General features: G+C 45.6%; 2 protein-coding genes across 2 annotated transcripts in view; one reads left to right on the top strand and one right to left on the bottom strand.

The window, feature by feature from the left end:
• The window catches only part of CCDC38 (coiled-coil domain containing 38), an 81,643-nt gene extending 77,475 nt beyond the window's left edge, over positions 1-4,168 (top strand). Inside the window, exons 10-11 of the mRNA XM_073651673.1 lie at positions 899-992; positions 2,920-4,168. Of these exons, the coding sequence (XP_073507774.1) occupies positions 899-992; positions 2,920-3,039 (214 nt within the window). The 3' untranslated portion in view covers positions 3,040-4,168. The remainder of the gene's footprint in view (positions 1-898; positions 993-2,919) is intronic.
• Positions 1,747-17,805, bottom strand: SNRPF (small nuclear ribonucleoprotein polypeptide F). Its single transcript, XM_073651674.1, has 4 exons — positions 17,651-17,805; positions 13,722-13,847; positions 10,810-10,874; positions 1,747-5,160 (listed from the first exon to the last, which is right to left on the bottom strand). Exons 1-4 carry the CDS (start codon positions 17,651-17,653, stop codon positions 5,094-5,096), a joined length of 261 nt encoding a protein of 86 aa, XP_073507775.1. The 5' UTR covers positions 17,654-17,805; the 3' UTR covers positions 1,747-5,093.
• Between the last annotated feature and the right edge of the window lie 3,044 nt (positions 17,806-20,849).

The following is a 20,849-nucleotide window of genomic DNA, read 5'->3' on the forward strand; positions in this document are numbered from 1 at the left end:
TGAGTCACTCTGCCTTCCCAGCGCCTGCGCACAAGTTTCCTGCTGCACAAGGCTACACAGAGTGCAAGAAGAGCGCCTTCCATACAGGGTAAGTTGCGCGGGATCCGCCCGGGAACTGCACGTTACAGGGCCCTGTGATGTGCAGGGGAGGGGGGGATATGGAAATGAAGCTAATAGGCGGGGATTTCTTTGCATTCCCCGGACGCAAAGCTTGCCAAAACTAATTTAATAAAAAGCTATTACAAAGCAAGTAGATCTGTAATATGGACCATACAGGTATGTATAGATTCACATTTCTGTCACCTGTATGCCCATATTAGAGGTCTGATAAGTCCCAGGGGGTGACAGATTCCCTTTAAGTGTGAGAGCCTCATAGAAATATATGAAGCTGTCTAGTTGGGAGACTCATGGCCAGTCCATGCATTCCGGTCTGCGATCAGACCGATTTGCACTGACATCTACACAAGTCCCAAGTGACTGTGACTGTGTATACCATTATAGATTTATTTGAATGCTGGTAATATTTAGTGAAATTGCATTTACAGCTCACATAGGGCAGCATTGATTGTAACTCATTCCAAGTCTTTCATTATGTACTTAGTCTTGAGACATGACATTTACTAAAGATTGAAAACCTGAAGGGGTGGTCCAAGCTTGAGGTTATGTGACTGCAGATTTGTGAATCCTCACAAGGCGCACTCTGTGCGCTGTCAGGATTCTCTGGTGGCAGGAGTAGGTGGGCGCATGACCACAGAGTGACTGCAGACTTGAACCCCAAGCCCAGACAACCTCTTAAAGGCCTAAATATATTCTAGAAAGAATATCTCTGTAAAATACACAACACTTGAAATGTAATGAACCAAATTTTTCACTTCATTAAAATAATACAATTTTATAGAATTCATCAAGAAAAGTTAAAGGATGAATTATTAAAACAAGAAAAGCGCATGAATCGAGCCATGGAAAGAGCAACCAAAGACACTTGCAAAAATGTAAGTTTATAACACTAAAAAAAAATTTTGGTCTGCAATGTGTTACTTTGTTATTAAAATGGGTTTACCGCCACATTTTCACTAAAGCTCATTTGGCTGCCTTGAGATGAATTATTAAGACCTATGGGTCGGACATAGATCTCTAAGAAACTGCCTAATGAGCTCGTTTTAAATGAAAGTGGGCGCTACCTGTGTGAGACATGTAATGACTGACAGTCTGCTCTCCTGATCTACATGTCTCACACTGGCAACACCCACTCCCCTTTCATTTAAGCTATATAGGCACATTCTCATGCAGATCTGTGTCTGGCCCATAGATTTTACAAGCTCATTTACATAGAGAAATAAGAATTTCTCTAGAATAAGACATCAGATTGCAGATATCAAGGTATCATTTTATTTAACTTTCTATGACCTGTATGCTGATATAAACATATTCACTATAAATGCATCTCCTCGACATGTTTCACAGACTAGCTGTGTTTTGAAATCTAGTTTGCTGGGTGGTATTAGCGGTTTATTTTTCCGTTCGGGTAATGTGCTTGGAATCTACTAAGATGGTCTCCACCAATAACTATGGAAGTGCAGCAGTCTAAACTCACTAGGGAAAAAAAATCCTATCCAAATCAAAAAATAAATCTATGGAGGGATCAGGTCAGAACATTTTTTCATATAAAATGTACTACTATGACTGCATAGGCGCTTGTCCCCAATAAGAATGATTCCTTTTCTGTAAGCATCCATTGGCGAGAAATTTAGAAGTCATTATAAAGCCATTTATTCCATGGCGTTTTACATGTGAAAAGGGGGTAGATATAATAAAAACAAGTACAATAATCTTAGACAATAGAAGTCGCTGACTGGTACAGGAGAGAAGACCCTGCCCGCGAGGGCTCACAGTCTACAAGGGATGGGTGAGGATACAGTAGGTGAGGGCAGAGCTGGTCGTGCAGCGGTATGGTGGAGCGGTGGTTACTGCAGGTTGTAGGCTTGTCGGAAGAGGTGGGTCTTCAGGTTCCTTTTGAAGGTTTCCACGGTAGGCGAGAGTCTGATATGTTGGGGTAGAGAGTTCCAGAGTAGGGGGGGTGCACGGGAGAAATCTTGTATGTGATTGTGATTGTGAGGAGATAAGAGTAGAGAAGGAGATCTTGTGAGGATCGGAGGTGGCATGTAGGAATATACCGGGGAGTCTAGATCACGGATGGCTTTGTATGCCATGGTTAGAGTTTTGAACTGGAGTCTCTGGGCAATGAGGAGCCAGTGAAGAGATTGACAAACGGGAGAGGCCAGGGAATAGCAGGGGGACAGGTGAATTAGTCAGACATCAGAGTTTAGGGTAGATTGGTGGGGTGCGAGAGTGTTAGAAGAAAGGCCACAGAGCAGGACAATGCAGTAGTCGAGGCAGGAGATGATGAGGGTACGCACTAGTGTTTTTGCAGATTCTTGAGTAAGGAAAGTGCGGATCCAGTAAACATTTTTGAGTTGGAGTCGGCAGGAAGAGGAAAGGGCTTGGATATGTGGTTTGAAGGAGAGATTAGAGTGCAGGGTTACCCTGAGGAACAGGGCTTGCAAGACTGGGGAGAGTGAGCAGTCATTTACTTTAGTGAATAGGTCTGTTGATGAGGGGGGGGGGGGGGGGTGGTTGAGTGAGACGGTGGAAAGATGACAAATTCTGTTTTGTCCAAGTTAAGTTTTAGAAATCTAATAGAATGGAAGGATGAAATAGTGGACAGACATTGTGGGATTCTGGTTAATAGGGAGGAGATATCGGGTCCATAGAGGTAGATCTGTGTGTCATCAGCATACTTTTCAAAGTATATTTTCTCTGAAATGCTGCAGTGTTTAAGAGTAAAAAATACACAGCTGCAAAACAAAAAAACATACAGATAAGGTTCCTTTAAATATATGGCAAAATAATATTCCCCAGGTAAGAAGACAACTTATGAAACGTTCTGAGCCTCCACCACAATCTACAAGAAAGAAGAAAATTGACCTTGAGAAGCTGGCAGCGCAGAAAAAGGAAGATTATGAGTATTTCTTTACTTAGATACTATACATACCTATTGCAAATCCTCACTAAACACTGACGACTAACACCTCTGAATGTTATTTATATAGTCCGTGTAGATATACCATAAATTTCTACTGGAAATACCCTTTTAATGAGGTTGTCACCACCCCTGACAATTTCTCAGAACTATGTTGTGACCCTACTCCTGGAAATGTGTAGACAACTGAGAATTACTACTTTGTCAATTTATTCATACATTTGTAGGAGAAATAAAAAGAACAGGAAAACGAAGATGCTCCAGAAGTTATATTGTGTTCAATTCAAGAATTTGCTAAAGTAAAAACAGAGCGCAGACATGTAGCTTTAAAGCACTCATGAATATTTTTTTTCATTAAATGTGAGTATATACACATGTAGTGTAGTGTATTAATATTCTCACCTACCGCCACTCTGCTCTTCTTCTCAGTGACGTCACCGCTCTACACACTCCTCCGGGACACGCTGCGCTCTGTGTGACCTGAAAGTGACTCCTACAATGTAAGCCTATGCAGCGTCAGAACGAAGCCCCATAGACTTACATTGTAAAGAGTCTGAAGTGGGGTCACGTCACAGAGAGGAGCAAGACAGCGCTTGATCCCGGAGAGAGCGGCGGTAGGCGGGTATATTAATACACAAACACTACCCACCATAAACACATTTATTGAAAAAAAATATTAATGAGTGCCTCTTTACGACAAGACACAAAATAACTTCTTACAAGTTATGAACAAAGATTTGCATTTTCTTTTCTGGCATGTGTTAATATAAACAGCAACTATGAATCAAGTCAATCTTAAAATAAAACATAACTTAACGGCTTCCCGATAAAGAATGTATTAGGTCTGATTATTATGTATGGAGTGGGCTCAGGAGCTGAGCCAGGGCCTGCGTCACCACCCGGTACACCCAGGCAAGTGCCAGGGCCGTGGATGAATGGGGGACCTACTCACAATCAGGGACATCGGCACGCTATGGGGCCCGTGAGTCGGTGGAATGCACTGCCAGAGCAGGCACCTCTCCTCGCTCCCTGCTGTTCCGGTCTCTTCAGCGTCTTCTGACTCTGAGATGTCTCAGGGCAGAGGGCGCGATGACGTTACTACAGTGTGCCCTCTGTGCTGAGAAGTGCAGAATCAGAAAACGCTGAGGAGACTGCAGCAGCAGGAACGAGGGGAGTATTTGTTTTTATGCGGTGCCCATTATACTGCATGGGGCACTTTATGCGGTGCCCATTATACTGCATGGGGCACTTTATGCGGTGCCCATTATACTGCATGGGGCACTACACTACTACACTGTCCGGTCTAAAATGGGACCGTCTACTACTTAGATACATATTGACTTCTCTCCTGGATGGGTCATAAAATGTGTGTAGGGCATTACAGTAGCTTAGGTATCCATGGTTACGACCATTCATAGTGACGGTTTGTAGTGGCCATAACCATGGATATCTAAGCTACTGCAATGCCCTGCACACGGGGTAAGAGACAGCGAATCAGAAGAACTATACTACATTTATTATTGGAGCTAATTGCTAATATTATTACACCTACTACATATTGTGATAGGATCTTGGACATGGCAATACCCCTTTAACAGCACCCTGAATAAAGAACTTTTACATAATCTATTGGTTTTGGATATCAAAACCCTCAGTTCTGTCGCCCATTAAAATGCTATCTGAGCAGCAGCCTTAATGGTTAAAGTTTGCTATTTTATCCATACTCCGAGCCCCCAGATAAAACGTTTAGTGACATTGGCACATTACCTGACATCTCCATAAATAATGCTCAAGATTGATAAATGATGTTCAGTGCCCACATGAGATGATATACCAATATGTTTCCCTATACTACCATGGAAAAAAACTTGTATGCGTTCTGATCAGCCCCCAGTCGTGATGGGGGAAGGGGGAGACCACAGAGTTCATCTAATGATCCATAAAGAATGAGAAATATTACAACTGTTTTTATTGTTAACAGAAAACACAGAACATGTCCAGCAACAAACTCAAAAAGTGAAAATAAACGTATAAAAATAATTTGGAAATCTGTTCATTCTCTCATCTCGCCATCTTCTTCCTCCTCTTCTACACCACGTATATACAGCACATTGTTACATCTGCACAGAAAGAAAGGTTAAAAATGCTATTTATTCTCTGCTAAGTAAAATCGATGAGGACTAGATTAATAGCATTCATATTAACACAAGTTATGACCATAGTTCATTTCTTTACCTCCTTTACAAGAAGCTAACATATATTAAGCCTTTTAAAATGTTGGTGCAGATTTACTAATCTAAGGCTGTGTGCCCACGATGCATTTTTTAAGCTTTTTCACAGCGGCAAAAACACTGCAGAAACGCTTAAAAAACGCATGGTAGAAGACCTGTCATGTTCCCCAATGATAATCCGCATGTGCTGTGCACATGCTGCGGAAATTTCCACTGCGGAAAAAAACGCAGCATGTCCATTAATTTTGCGGAAGCGCTGCGTTTTCGCCGCCAATGACTTGCATTGGAACGCATGGATTATGCATCACTATATGTAGATGCGGATTCCCTGCGTTCCAATGTGCGGATGGTACCCAGGTGTGGAGGACAGGAGACTCTCCTCCGGAAACCGGGTACCATAGAACCTGTGAAAAAAATAAAATATAAATGTTATATTTACCTTCTGACGGCCCCCGCTGCGCTCGTCTTCCCATGCTGGCAGCACGCGATGGACTGAAGGACCTGCGCTGACGTCAGTCATGTGACAGCAGGTCCTTCAGAGTACCGTGATCTGCCGGCAGCCAGGACGGAGCGAAGAAAGACTCCGGGGGCCATCGGAAGATAAGTATAGATTTATTTTTTTATTTTTAACCATTCTTTGGGGTCACCCTATATAAATCCATGCCGGTTGCATGGATTTATATAGTGTGACCAAGTTGACAAGCACTTTCCAAGTGATGCTAAAATCGCTTGGAAAGCGCTTGACAAGCGCTTGACAACCTGCATGCGGAAATGCATGTGAAGAACGCTTCACTTCCGCTTGTCCCTGGCAGGAAAAACGCATGTACAATCCGCATGCGTTTTTTCTGCCAGGGAGATGCAGAAACGCTCAGGAAAAAATCCAGAGTATTTCTGCATCGTGGGCACATAGCCTAAAATGTACCAAATTTGTCAGGGGCTCATGCTGTGTTGTCTGAGTATACACCACCTGGTAGTTTTGGTGCACAGTCATGTGCTCTGTGTCATATACCTAATACCCATGTCCCACTACTAAGCGAGTTCACAAAGGAGAAACACAGGCACCACAGGCAAGGTAACTGTACAATGGTAAATAGGCCACAGTAATGCTTTAGGTTAGACACAGAGGATTAGGGGATCCAGCAGAGTTGGCTCCTTGGTGTGTGGTGCTGTTTCCTACATTACTTTTTCCTCCAATTCTTTTTAAACACTTAATGTGAACAGGACCGCTTATATTTAACCCCCCAGCCTGTTTTCACCTTCCTGACCAGGTCAAATTTTACAATTCTGACCACTGTCACTTTATGACATAACTCTGAAACGCTTCAACGGATCCTAGTGATTCGGAGACTTTTTTTGTGACACATTGTACTTTATGTTAGTGGTAAATTTAGGTCAATATTTTTTGCATTTGTGAAAATATCGGAATTGTGTAGAAAATTTTGAAATGTTTAAACTTTTAATTTTTATACCCTTAAACCAAATAGTTATATCAGACATCTACTTTACATCAGCATCATTTCTTAAACCTATTTTTTTTGGAAACTAGAAGGGTTAATAATTTAGCAGCGATTTCTCAAAAGTTACAAAACCAATTTTTGTAGGTACCATATTACATTTGAAGTGATTTTGAGGGGCCTACATGTCAGAAAATAACCAACAAGTAATGCCATTTTAAAAACTGCACCCCTCAAAACCACATTCAAGAAGTTTATTACCCCTTCAGAAGCTTCACAGGAATTAAAGCAATGTGGAAGAAAAAAAAAAATCTAAATTTTACTTTTTCCCACAAAAATGTTGCTTTAGCCCCAAATCTGCATTTTCACAAGGGTAACAGGAAAAAAATAGACCATAAAATGTTGCGCAATTTCTTCCGATTACACAGATACCCCATATGTGGTGGAAAACTACTGTTTGGGCGCATAGCAGTGTTTGGAAGGGAATGAGCACCCTTTGACTTTTAGAGCACAAAATTGGCGGAAATAGATAGCAAACGTCATGTCATGTTTATAGAGCCCCTGATGTGACAAAACAGCAGAAACCCCAACAACTGACCCCATATTGGAAACTACACTTCTCAAGGAAGTCATCTAGGGATGTAGTGAGCATTTTTAACCCTCAGGTGACACATAATTGTATAACATTGGGCTGAGTCAGTGAAAAACTACCATGTTTTCCACTAAAATGTTACTTTGGCCCCAAGTTTTTAATTTTTAAAAGGGATAATAGGAGAAAATGAAATATACAATTTGTTATGCAATTTCTCCTGAATATGCCAATACTCCATATGTTGTCAAACTACATATTTTTCCCACAAAAATTCCATTTTAGACCCAAATTTTCATAAGGATAGCAGGAGAAAATGGACCCCAAAATTTGTGTAATTTTTCCTGAGCACACCAATGCCCCATATGAGGTCAAAAACTAACTTTTGAAGCACAGTGCAAAGCTCAGAAGGGAAGAAGCGACAAATTGAAGTTCAGATTTTGCTAGAATGGTTTGCAGGTGCCATGTCACATTAGCAGAGCCCCTGAGGTGTCAGAACAGCAGAACCCCAAATAAGTGATCCCATTTTACAAACTACACTCCCCAATAAATTCATCTAGGGGTGCAGTTATGTTGACACCACAGGTGCCTCACAGAATTTTATACCATTAACCGGTGAAGAATGAATAATTACATTTTAACCTCTAAAATATTGTTTTGGCCCCAAAATTTAAATTTTTTAAGGGATAATAGGATAAAATAGAACTCACAGTTTGTTGAGCAATTTCTGCTGAGTGCGCAAACATCATACATGTAATCGGGAACTACGGTATTTTTCTGGCACAGTGCAAAGCTCAGAAGGGAAGGATCGCCATATTATAGTGCAGATTTTACGGATATGGTTTGCGGGTGCCATGATCCACTGGGTGCCAGAACAGTAGAACTCCTGACATGGTCTAAGAAGGCCACCATCGATGGCAGACCCTGAGGTCATCATGACGACCATCAGGCTCTCGCAATTACAGAAGGGAAAGTCCCCTGCCTCTCCAGGCCTCCTAAATGTTGCGATCGATATCGATCATGGCATTTAGGGTGCTAAACAGCCGGAGGCGGTAAGGGCACTTCTCTTGGCAGTTAGAGCCAGGCATAAACTACCACATAAACTGAGCTTCCGGCGGTGATCGCGCTGGCGCAGCTCCTGTGCCACGCACAATCGCCATGACGTACCTATACGTTATCGGATGGGAACCCCCTATCTGACCATGATGTATAGGTACATTAAATGTCATGAAGAGGTTAAACAGGACTCGCTCTGGCGAAAACCATGGTAGCCTGTGTGCAGTGATTGACAGGTCTCTGCCTACACATGCGCGTAGGAAGAGACCTGTTAATCCAGAGCAGTGGGCAGGGAGAAGCTACCAGGGACCCACCTGTTCGAATAGTCTCTTGTGTGGCTCGGTCCACACAAGCTTTTAAAGCATGCTTTTCTCTGAAATGCCACAGGCAAGCACGCAAGGCTGAGATCATACAGCCAGTGCCTTGTACATTCTGCCTGTGGATTGCGCAGCATGTATCAGCACACTGAGCAATTTATATTCGATCACTCAGTGTGGTCAGACTGGCATGATTCTTAGTAGTGCGAGTCCTGTCTAAACAGGACGATGCACTGCTGAGAACAATGTTTTACGCTGCACAAAAAATTATTTACAAACGCTCGTTCATTAGGGTGATCGGCAGCCTATTTACAATATAAGACAATCGTGAAAAAGTATTTTAACAACACTCATTCATGATTATCTTACAGTGTAAATGCCCCTCTAGGTAGCAAATGCCAATCACGCTGCACAGTGCTCGGCTGTGAGCACAGGTCCCACTCTATAGGACGTCGGACACTAAAGAAGTCGGCTTCTGAGAGTTTGGTCATGCACACCAGTCTCCGGCTGGGAGTTATTCTGTAGGGTTTTATCAGTGCTCTTCCTGTTCCTCCTCACACAAAGGAGCAGACGTGTAATCGCCCATGTTCTGGTATCTGCTGCATTATCTTGGAGGTGTACTGGGAGAACAGCAAACCTTCTTGTGACAGTACACACGGATGTACCATCTAGGAGGAGCTAACAACTTGTGCATGTGCAATATGAATGGGCACCAGGTACCTTCTCGTGCTACCAGTAGTGACAAGGAAACCAGCAAAACGAAAACTAGAGAAGAATCAGGAAGGATAAGGTAATTGTCTGGGGCCATCACCTGCAAAACCATTACATTTTTACAGGGTTACCTTGTGTTGCTTATCCAGTGCACATGTTGTAATTTTCATTTACACCAAAGCAAGTGAATTCATTCACAATCTCTTCTGCTTCCTAACTGGAGAGATTGATAACCATGCCGTTTCATGGTTATACAAGTGGTCCCTAAATTTTTGAGCAGTGTATTTATGGGCAATACACTTATGTGCATTATCACTCCCTGCCTATTCTCCAGTGGATATGCCCAACCTAATGTATTTTACCGTGGTCCATTTAGCATTGCCAAGAGATGCCCATTATTTTTTAATCTCCTCTGTTTGGACTCAATAACTTCAATTAAGTGTTTTTTAAGCTATGTGCCCACGATGCAGAAATGCTGCGGATATTTCCTGAATATTTCTGCATCTCCCTGGCAGAAAAAACGCATGAGGATTGTACATGTGGATTGTACATGTGTTTTTCCTGTAAGGGACAATCAGATGTGAAGCGTTCTTCACTTGCATTTCCGCATGCGGGTTGTCAAGCGCTTTCCAAGCGATTTTAGCATCACTTGGAAAGTGCTTGACAACTTGGTCACACTATATAAATACATGCAACCGGCATGGATTTATATAGTGTGACCGAAAGAATGGTAAAAAAAAATAAAAAATAAAATATATACTTACCTTCTGATGGCCCCCGGGAGTCTTTATCCGATGCGTCCTGGCTTGCCGCAGCTCTCGGTACACTGAAGGACCTGCCGACGTCAGCGGTCGCGTGACCCGTCACATGACTAAATGACGTCATGGCAGGTCCTTAAGAGCATCGCGAGCTGCCAGCAAGCCAGGACGCATCGCTAAGGACACCAGGGGCCATCAGAAGGCAAGTATAGTGTATATTTTTTATTTTATTCTTTAACAGGTACTATGGTACCTGGGTCCGGAGGAGAGTCTCCTCTTCTCCAAACCCGGATACCATAAGCACATTGAAACGCATGGATTCCGCATGTAGTGATGCAGATTCAAAGCATTCCAATGCAAGTCAATGGCGGCGAAAACGCAGAAAAAAAATAATTGGTAGTGCTGCGGATTTTTACGCAATGATAATCTGCAGCGGAAATTTCCGCAGCATGTGCACAGCACATGCGGATTATCATTGGGGAACATTGCAGACGTTCTACCAAGCGTTTTTTAAGCGTTTCTGCAGCCGAATTGCCGCTGCGGAAACGCTTAAAAAACGCATAGGGAACACACAGCCTAAAGAAACTTTGGCCAGTCAAGTGTTCTATGCTGGTAATATAACAAATCAGGTACACATACAAAATGACACTTACCTTATTAAAACTTCTCCGAGATGTCCAGACAATGCGCCATCAATAAATTCCTCAGTGTTGGCAAGCTGTAAAGTAAATTACGCTGTTATGGTTTTGCTCTAGACCACCTCGGATTAAGTTTTCTTTCCTGTAACATTATCAGTATAGCACTATGAAGCCTTTACTAGGCCATACACTCAATTCTGGATGTCTGATTAAGTTTCTGCTATCAGCCCCTTGTGTGACACAAATCAGCATGACAGATGCCAAATATTGAATAATGGCAGATATCTACAAAGTTTTTTTCTGTTACTGCTAGGAGCTGCAGTTATAAATCTGTTATGCAGAACAGATCTTCATCCCATTAACAAAATCCAAGACTAGGGCACATGTCATAGCAGAGACTGGTCATTTTGTCCAAATTATTTTGTATTATTATACTGTCAGCCAAGATGATACCCTTTTCAAACAATCCGTGATCAATAAAGCATTCAGTAAATGGTCAACTTAATACATCAAAGGATGTAAATTACAATATACTGCTCTGCATGGTGGCCAGTGATTGGCTGCAATGGTCACATATCCATGTGACTAGTCGAGAAGGTACAAAAATTGGCAGGGGACCTAATCAGCACTAGAAGAAAAGGGGAATGGTTAAGGCGAGCATTTTTGCACCATTGTTGGGGAAAAAAAAACAGGGGTGGACAACCCACTGGAGAATTTTTGGAACTGTTCCCCACACAGGTATTGTCATGTTTGCACATTAGGATATATTTAGTTGCTAACTTATACTGTTGTAGGTGAAAACCTGCTAAAGGTAGTAATCCCAAAGATACACAGTACAGACCAAACGTTTGGACACACCTTCTCATTTAAAGATTTTTCTGTATTTTCATGACTATGAAAATTGTACATTCACACTGAAGGCATCAAAACTATGAATTAACACATGTGGAATTATATACTTAACAAAAAAGTGTGAAACAACTGAAAATATGTCTTATATTCTAGGTTCTTCAAAGTAGCCACCTTTTGCTTTGATGACTGCTTTGCACACTCTTGGCATTCTCTTGATGAGCTTCAAGAGGTAGTCACCGGAAACGGTTTTCACTTCACAGGTGTGCCCTGTCAGGTTTAATAAGTGGGATTTCTTGCTTTATAAACGGGGTTGGGACCATCAGTTGAGTTGTGCAGAAGTCAGGTGGATACACAGCTGATAGTCCTACTGAATAGACTGTTAGAATTTGTATTATGGCAAGAAAAAAGCAGCTAAGTAAAGAAAAACAAGTGGCCATCATTACTTTAAGAAATTAAGGTCAGTCAGTCCGAAAAATTGGGCAAACTTTGAAAGTGTCCCCAAGTGCAGTTGCAAAAACCATCAAGCGCTACAAAGAAACTGGCTCACATGAGGACCGCCCCAGGAAAGGAAGACCAAGAGTCACCTCTGCTTCTGAGGATAAGTTTATCCGAGTCACCAGCCTCAGAAATCGCAGGTTAACAGCAGCTCAGATTAGAGACCAGGTCAATGCCACACAGAATTCTAGCAGCAGACACATCTCTACAACAACTGTTAAGAGGAGACTTTATGCAGCAGGCCTTCATGGTAAAATAGCTGCTAGGAAACCACTGCTAAGGACAGGCAACAAGCAGAAGAGACTTGTTTGGGCTAAAGAACACAAGGAATGGACATTAGACCAGTGAAAATCTGTGCTTAGGTCTGATGAGTCCAAATTTGAGATCTTTGGTTCCAACAACCGTGTCTTTGTGCGACGCAGAAAAGGTGAACGGATGGACTCTACATGCCTGGTTCCCACCGTGAAACATGGAGGAGGAGGTGTGATGGTGTGGGGGTGCTTTGCTGGTGACACTGTTGGGGATTTATTCAAAATTGAAGACATACTGAACCAGCATGGCTACCACAGCATCTTGCAGCGGCATGCTATTCCATCCGGTTTGCGTTTAGTTGGACCATCATTTACTTTTCAACAGGACAATGACCCCCAAACACACCTCCAGGCTGTGTAAGGGCTATTTGACCAAGAAGGAGAGTGATGGGGTGCTACGCCAGATGACCTGGCCTTCACAGTCACCAGACCTGAACCCAATTGAGATGGTTTGGGGTGAGCTGGGCCGCAGAGTGAAGGCAAAAGGGCCAACAATTGCTAAGCATCTCTGGGAACTCCTTCAAGATTGGTGGAAGACCATTTCCGGTGACTACCTCTTGCAGCTCATCAAGAGAATGCCAAGAGTGTGCAAAGCAGTCATCAAAGCAAAAGGTGGCTACTTTGAAGAACCTAGAATATAAGACATATTTTCAGTTGTTTCACACTTTTTTGTTAAGTATATAATTCCACATGTGTTAATTCATAGTTTTGATGCCTTCAGTGTGAATGTACAATTTTCAAAGTCAAGAAAATACAGAAAAATCTTTAAACGAGAAGCTGTGTCCATACTTTTGGTCTGTACTGAAATAATAATGTATGCAATTTCTTGATACATTAAAGGGATTCCCATATAACAAGTATGGGTTTATAGCCTTCTGAAATGTCTCTACTCCTGGCCAGGCGCTCTCACACTGTCTGCAGGGTACGTTTGGTGAAAGCATCAGGAAAGCTCTTAAGAGTTTTTCATGTTATGGGAACATACCAGGAAAGGTCACATTAATAGGGTTTTCCAGGATTTTACAAAATTTGCCAAAGTAGGGGGTGACATGAAATAAAGAAATAGTTATCTATAGACTTCCCCATCATGTCCATCATTCATGTGACTTTTTGTCTCAGCGGTGACATTTGAATGTACGGCTTGTGACCACTATGGCCATCGATCAGGTGAATGATGCACAGCAGAGGATCCAATGTATGTAGTGGATCTCTACTTTGTAACATTCTCTATACTAAATCTCAAAACATACCCCCCTAGAGGAAGCATCATACCTGCATGTTCATATATCCATCCACTGACACCAGGTAGCCCTTGTACTCCATCCCCCACTTCAGCTTCACCATTACAGGCTTACCAGTGAGTCCATTCAAAAAGGGTTTGGGGTTTAATGGCAAACTCTGAAAGAAGCGGAGAGAAATGACAACACTGCAGGCAATAAGCCACACGTGACATGTAATGTAAGGCTATGTGCCCACGATGCAGAAATGCTCAGGATTTTTTCCTGAGCGTTTCTGCATCTCCCTGGCAGAAAAAAAAAAAGCATGCGGATTGTACATGCGTTTTCCTGCCAGGGACAAGCGGAAGTCAAGCGTTCTTCACTTGCATTTCTGCATGCGGGTTGACAAGCGCTTTCCAAGCGATTTTAGCATCACTTGGAAAGTGCTTGACAACTTGGTCACACTATATAAATCCATGCAACCGGCATGGATTTATATAGTGTGACCGTAAAGAATGGTAAAAAATAAAATCTATACTTACCTTCTGATGGCCCCTCGAGTCTTTATTCGCTCCGTCCTGGCTTGCCAGCAGCTCGTGGTACACTACACTGAAGGACCTGCCGTCACATGACTAAATTATGTCAGTGCAGGTCCTTCAGTCCACCGCGATCTGCCGGCAAGTGAAGACAAGGAGACCGGGGGCCATCAGACTGTAAGTATAATATTTATTTTATTCTTTTTTTACAGGTTCTATGGTACCCGGGTCTGGAGGAGTTTTTCCTTTCCTCTAGACCCGTGTACAATCCGCACATTGAAACGCATGGATTCCGCATGTACAGATGCAGTGATGCAGATTCCAAGCGTTCCAATGAAAGTCAATGGCGGCGAAAACGCCGCGATTCCGCAAAATAATTGGCAGTGCTGCGGATTTTTCCGCAATGATAATCCGCAGCGGAAATTTCCGCAGCATGTGCACAGCACATGCGGATTATCATTGGGGAACATGGCAGGCCTTCTACCATGCGTTTTTTAAGCGTTTCTGCCGCTGCGGAAACGCTTAAAAAAAGCATCGTGGCCACACAGCCTAATTATCTTGGGTGGTTCAACCATAATTCCCAAGGAGAATTGCTCACTCACGTCACCTGCATCTTAAAAACAGAATCCGACCTTTTCTCACCTTTGACTCTGCAAAAACTTTGTAAACACTCTTATTCATTCTCACCTGGACTACTGCAAGTCTCTACTGATTGGCCTCCCAATAACCAAACTTTCTCCTCTCCAATACGTACTGAATGCAATAGCCAGGATCATATTTCTGCCCAGCTACTACACCGATGCCTTTACCCTGTGCCAGTCATTACACTGGTTACCCCTCAGCTAACGAGTCAATATAAACTTATCACTCTCACCCACGAAGCTCTCCAGTTCTGAACCACCCTACATCTCCTCCCTCATCTTTATCACCCTACCTGAGTCTGCATTCTGCAACTGATCTAAGACTAATATCCTCCATAATCCTAAACCTCACTCCTCCGTCACCAAGAATTCTCTAGTGCTGCGCCAGTTTTCTGGAACGCACTACCCTGGATGATCAGAATTATACCTAGCAACCACATTTTTAAACGTGCTTTAAAAACACATCTCTTTAGACAGGCCTCAACTCACTAACCTAAAATTTCCCGCAGACTCTGGTCCCTCCTACTCATCTATCTCCACATCCTCCATGCATCCAATAACACTTGGAAACTATACTAATACTGACTGGTGACCAAATCATGCAGTCGGTGTACTGCTCCTAGATTTCCCCCCACCAGTGTGAACGGTACCAAACACAGGTACTAGGCCATGCGTGTACTGCTCCTGGATCCCCCCCCCCCCCAGTGTGAATAGTGCCGCACACAGGTAATAGGCCAGCTATGTACCGCTCCTGGATTCCCCCCGCACCAGTGTGAATGGTGCCGCACACAGGTACTAGGCCAGATATGTACCGCTCCTGGATTCCCCCCACCAGTGTGAATGGTGCCGCACACAGGTACTAGGCCAGATATGTACCGCTTCAGGATTCCTCCCACCAGTGTGAATGGTGCCGCACACAGGTACTAGGCCAGATATGTACCGCTCCAGGATTCCTCCCACCAGTGTGAATGGTGCCGCACACAGGTACTAGGCCAGATATGTACCGCTCCAGGATTCCCCCCCCCAGTGTGAATGGTGCTGCACACAGGTACTAGGCCAGATATGTACCGCTCCAGGATTCCCCCCACCAGTGTGAATGGTGCTGCACACAGGTACTAGGCCAGATATGTACCGCTCCAGGATTCCCCCCACCAGTGTGAATGGTGCCGCACACAGGTACTAGGCCAGATATGTACCGCTCCTGGATTTCCCCCACCAGTATGAATGGTGCCGCACACAGGTACTAGGCCAGATATGTACCGCTCCTGGATTTCCCCCACCAGTATGAATGGTGCCGCACACAGGTACTAGGCCAGATATGTACCGTTCCTGGATTTCCCCCACCAGTGTGAATGGTGCCGCACACAGGTACTAGGCCAGATATGTACCGCTCCTGGATTTCCCCCACCAGTGTGAATGGTGCCGCACATGTACCACTCCAGGATTCTCCCCAGTGTGCATGGTGCTGTACACTGGAACTAGGTCCTCTGTGTTCTGCTCCTGGATACCCCAACCAGTGTGAATGGCGCAGCACATGTACCGCACACTGGTACTAGGCCATCAGTGTACTGCGCCTGGATTCCCCCCACCACAATGAATGGTGCTGCACACAGGTACTAGGCCAGATATGTACCGCTCCAGGATTCCCCCCACCAGTGTGAATGGTGCCGCACACAGGTACTAGGCCAGATATGTACCGTTCCTGGATTTCCCCCACCAGTGTGAATGGTGCCGCACATGTACCACTCCAGGATTCTCCCCAGTGTGCATGGTGCTGTACACTGGAACTAGGTCCTCTGTGTTCTGCTCCTGGATACCCCAACCAGTGTGAATGGCGCAGCACATGTACCGCACACTGGTACTAGGCCATCAGTGTACTGCACCTGGATTCCCCCCATCACAATGAATGGTGCTGCACACAGGTACTAGGCCAGCTATGTACCGCTCCAGGATTCCCCCCACCAGTGTGAATGGTGCCGCACACAGGTACTAGGCCAGATATGTACCGCTCCTGGATTTCCCCCACCAGTGTGAATGGTGCCGCACATGTACCACTCCAGGATTCTCCCCAGTGTGCATGGTGCTGTACACTGGAACTAGGTCCTCTGTGTTCTGCTCCTGGATACCCCAACCAGTGTGAATGGCGCAGCACATGTACCGCACACTGGTACTAGGCCATCAGTGTACTGCGCCTGGATTCCCCCCACCACAATGAATGGTGCTGCACACGGGTACTAGGCCAGCTATGTACCGCTCCAGGATTCCCCCCACCAGTGTGAACGGTGCCGCACACAGGTACTAGGCCAGCTATGTACCACTCCAGGATTCCCCCCCAGTGTGCATAGTGCAGTACACTGGTACTAGGTCCTCTGTGTTCTGCTCCTGGATACCCCCCACCAGTGTGAATGGTGCCGCACACACTGGTACTAGGCCATCAGTGTACTATGCCTGGATTCCCCCCACCAGTGTGAATGGTGCAGCACACACTGGTACTAGGCCATCAGTGTACTATGCCTGGATTCCCCCCACCAGTGTGAATGGTGCCGCACATGTGCCGCTCCAGGATTCCCCCCCAGTGTGCATAGTGCAGTACACTGGTACTAGGTCCTCTGTGTTCTGCTCCTGGATACCCCCCACCAGTGTGAATGGTGCCGCACATGTACCGCACACAGGTACTAGGCCATCAGTGTACTATGCCTGGATTCCCCCCACCACAATGAATGGTGCAGCACATGCAACCCACGCCGCCTCCGTCCCCAGCAGCACGGGTCCGTACCGCCGGCCTGCAGCTCGCTCCCGGTACTCACCATGATGCCGGTGCAGGCGCCGCCGATCTACAGACCAACCGCGCGTACAGCACAAAAATTCCTCCTCGGAGCGCTCGGTTGAACACACCGCCGGAGTTAGCAGGAAATGGCTGAGGGAAGAATAGACGGTAAGCGTGGATACAGAGTCAGGAGCTGCGCCCTCTGCTGTTGGGAGGTTGCACAAGGACACAATGGGAACAGATCACACATCGCCCCCTGCTGACCTTAGCACAGTCGTGCAGCGCGATGCCAAGGGGAATGCTCTCTGACATCACATATAGTATTCTGCCTCTGTGTTATTAGTGGGAAACATAAAACACAGAAGACCCTCCCTCTGTAGATGACCCGAATATTCAGTCATTAGATGATGTGTGCTATTTAAAGCGCAAGCCATCATCCTGTGTTGTTTACATGAAACGGTTTTGTCCTGGTAGTAGAAAAAGCGCATGAAAACCACATACAATGTTGCGGTTATACAATGCCATCTCTGGCCGCATGTTTTTTTTTACGTATTTTCTATGTTTCACTTGTAGTAGCTGTGCAGCTAAAACCCACCCAAATCTACAACAGTATGTAGTAAAAGTGCGCGTTACATGTCAGCGTGTCCGAAAGGCCAGAACCCTGCAATGTGACTCCATAACATATAGAAAGCTCAGAGCTCGCGCAGAAGCCTCATTACATTCACAAAAAGTATTCCACTACATAAAGTAAAGGGAAACTGTCATCAGGATTTTTTTCCCACACTAATGTATGTACGTAAGTGACGCGCCCCTGGGCCTGTGTCGCGCTGCGTTGCGCACGCGGGAGCTTACCCGGAGCCGGATCTGTTGAGGGTTGTAGTCTCGTGGCGGTGACCCGGTCTGTGCCCAGGGAGTCAAACTGAGCGGCGATGTATCAGCGGTAGATGTTGGACGACTACGCCACCCGTTGAGTACAGCTAAGGAGCTGCTGCTGCAGGGCAGACCGCTGAGGCCGGTGGTAGGATTGTGCAGCGTGATAGTATAACCCCCAACGGGAGGGGTATGGCCTCAGGGCAGCCGACGTGGATGATGGGGGTAGCAGGAACCACTCGGAGACGGTACGGTGTAGTTCAGGGTCTTTACTGGTGACAAAGATAGACCCTCCAGGAGTACTGGCTAGCGATTGGGGCCTGGTCAGTCCTTGAGCAGATGGGATCTCCCCTGGCCAGGCGGAGTTGTAGGCCTCCCAAACTAACTGTACTCTTCTGGCTACCTTGCTAGAGGCGGGTATAAGTAGCCCACGTCCCTCAGTGTACCGTGTGGTGCTCACCCGTATGGCCGGTGACTCGGGGCCTTCTAGTAGCTTCCGCTCCACGACGGCGGTGCTGGTCCCATGCGTGTGACCGTGCCTTCGGGTTTCTTGGCCAGAGGACCTGGAATCCCCTGCCTGGCGGATTCTGCTGCTGGGTAGGAGTTAGTCCCCACAGCCTCGGACTCCGGGTCCGGTAAGAAATCTTCTCAGTCAGGGCGAGCTCTGCAGCTGCCAGCCCCTGACTCCTTGTAACACTGCTCCCACAGAGCTCCTGATGTTCTGTTCCTATATTTGCTTCTTTTCTCTGTCTCTACTTCTTCTCTACTCACTAACCCTGCCTCAGCCCCAGTTTTATATAGGGGAAGTTCTTCCCCTCCCAGGACTGTGCAGGAGGTGTGGCATGCATAGGATTCCTGACCAAGAGACCTCCCACCTGCTCTCAGACGTAATATCTCTATCACTGTGGCAACCAGACCCCTGGGGTGTCACATTCCCCCCTAGTGAAATTTAGTACTCCGGGACTAAACATATTTTAGAAAAACATAACAAGATATAACAATAACAATACAATAAAGAAACACATAAAGGTGGTCACGGCATGTCCGTAACCGGGTGCAGTCTTTGAAGAAAGCAAGGTGTCCATTTCACCAAAACAGGGAGACGTAACCAGGTAGGGGTCTGTCCTGCCCCGAGTCCTTAACAGTCTTTAGTCCGTCCTGGGTTACGCTCCAACTATGTACACAGGATTCCCGGTAAATCCACCAAAGACTCCTATAAACAACTAGAAACACATAATTATACACAAGCAACAAGAAAAACAGGTAACCACAAATAAAACAATTTATACACTTCAAATCCTCCAACGTGCGGGTAACTGGCCTCTAGTGGCCCTAGTGGACCTACGGAGCTGACTGTCTGGCCCTGAACTACAGGGTGTAGGAGCTGTCAAGGGTAAATTGGGCAGCTGTCTATGGGCCCTTTGGCTCACTAGGGATATGGCAGGCTCACTGCAAGCAGAGGGTTGATCCTCCTGATCTGCTGGTGTGGGGTCTTCTGCCTCCTGGACCGGCTGTTCTTCCAGCTCTACCTGTTGCTCCGTAGGTGCTTGGGATGCTGGTTGGAGGAAGGTGAGTACGGGTACCACAACTGCACCATTGACTTGAGTCCAAGACCGAGGGAAGTCTCCGAGCACAGTACTAACCATATCTTCCCTTTCCTCTACGGGTCGATGGTCTTCTTGTTCCTCTTCAGGGTTCCGTAGCTGTTCAGGACACTTCTTCAGGTGATCCCGGGATACAATGGCTGTGGTCTCCCCTCCGTCTTTACTGATGGTACAGACCTTCGGGTTCTCGTGGCTTGAGGGCAGTACGGTGTACGGGTCCTTCTCCCACTGGTCGTCCAACTTGTGGAGCCGTCTTTTCCTCTTCAAGACCTGCTCTCCGGGCACCAGGGGAACAGCGGGAGCATACTGGTTGTAAGTTTTCTCTTGTCTCTCCCTAGCCTGACAGAGACTTCGCTCCACGCTCTCCTGTACTTTCCGGTACTGCTGCTGCCTCTCTGTGTCCCAGTCTGCTTCTGGTGAAGTGTCCTCGGGTGTCAGGACTCCCATTTCCAGGTCAGCAGGTAACTTACCAGGTCTCGCCCTCATTAGGTAAGCCGGGGTACAGTTGGTGGAACCTACCGGGATGTGGTTGTATAGGTCCACCAGATCGGGCAGCTTCTCAGGCCACAGACTGCGTTCTTCCAGGGGCAACGTTTTCAGAAGATCCATTACCACCTGGTTCATTTTCTCACAAAGTCCATTAGTTTGCGGATGATAGGGTGTCGTCCTTATCTTCCGGCAGCCATACAGATTGCAGAATTCCTGGAAGACCTCCGCTTCAAAGGCAGGTCCCTGGTCCGTCAGCACTTGGTCCGGGTACCCGTG

Source organism: Phyllobates terribilis, unplaced genomic scaffold, assembly GCF_046119375.1.
Source record: "Phyllobates terribilis strain yellow unplaced genomic scaffold, ASM4611937v1 Scaffold_11__3_contigs__length_659146591, whole genome shotgun sequence".
NCBI classification, from domain to species: domain Eukaryota; kingdom Metazoa; phylum Chordata; class Amphibia; order Anura; family Dendrobatidae; genus Phyllobates; species Phyllobates terribilis.

Bases quoted from the DNA above. Each gene is read 5' to 3' on its own strand.
- SNRPF (XM_073651674.1), bottom strand. The intron at 10,875-13,721 runs GTATGATGCTTC...TTTACTTTACAG, and splicing joins ATGGATATATGAACATGCAG to CTTGCCAACACTGAGGAATT. The intron at 5,161-10,809 runs GTAAGTGTCATT...CTTTCTGTGCAG, and splicing joins CTCGGAGAAGTTTTAATAAG to ATGTAACAATGTGCTGTATA.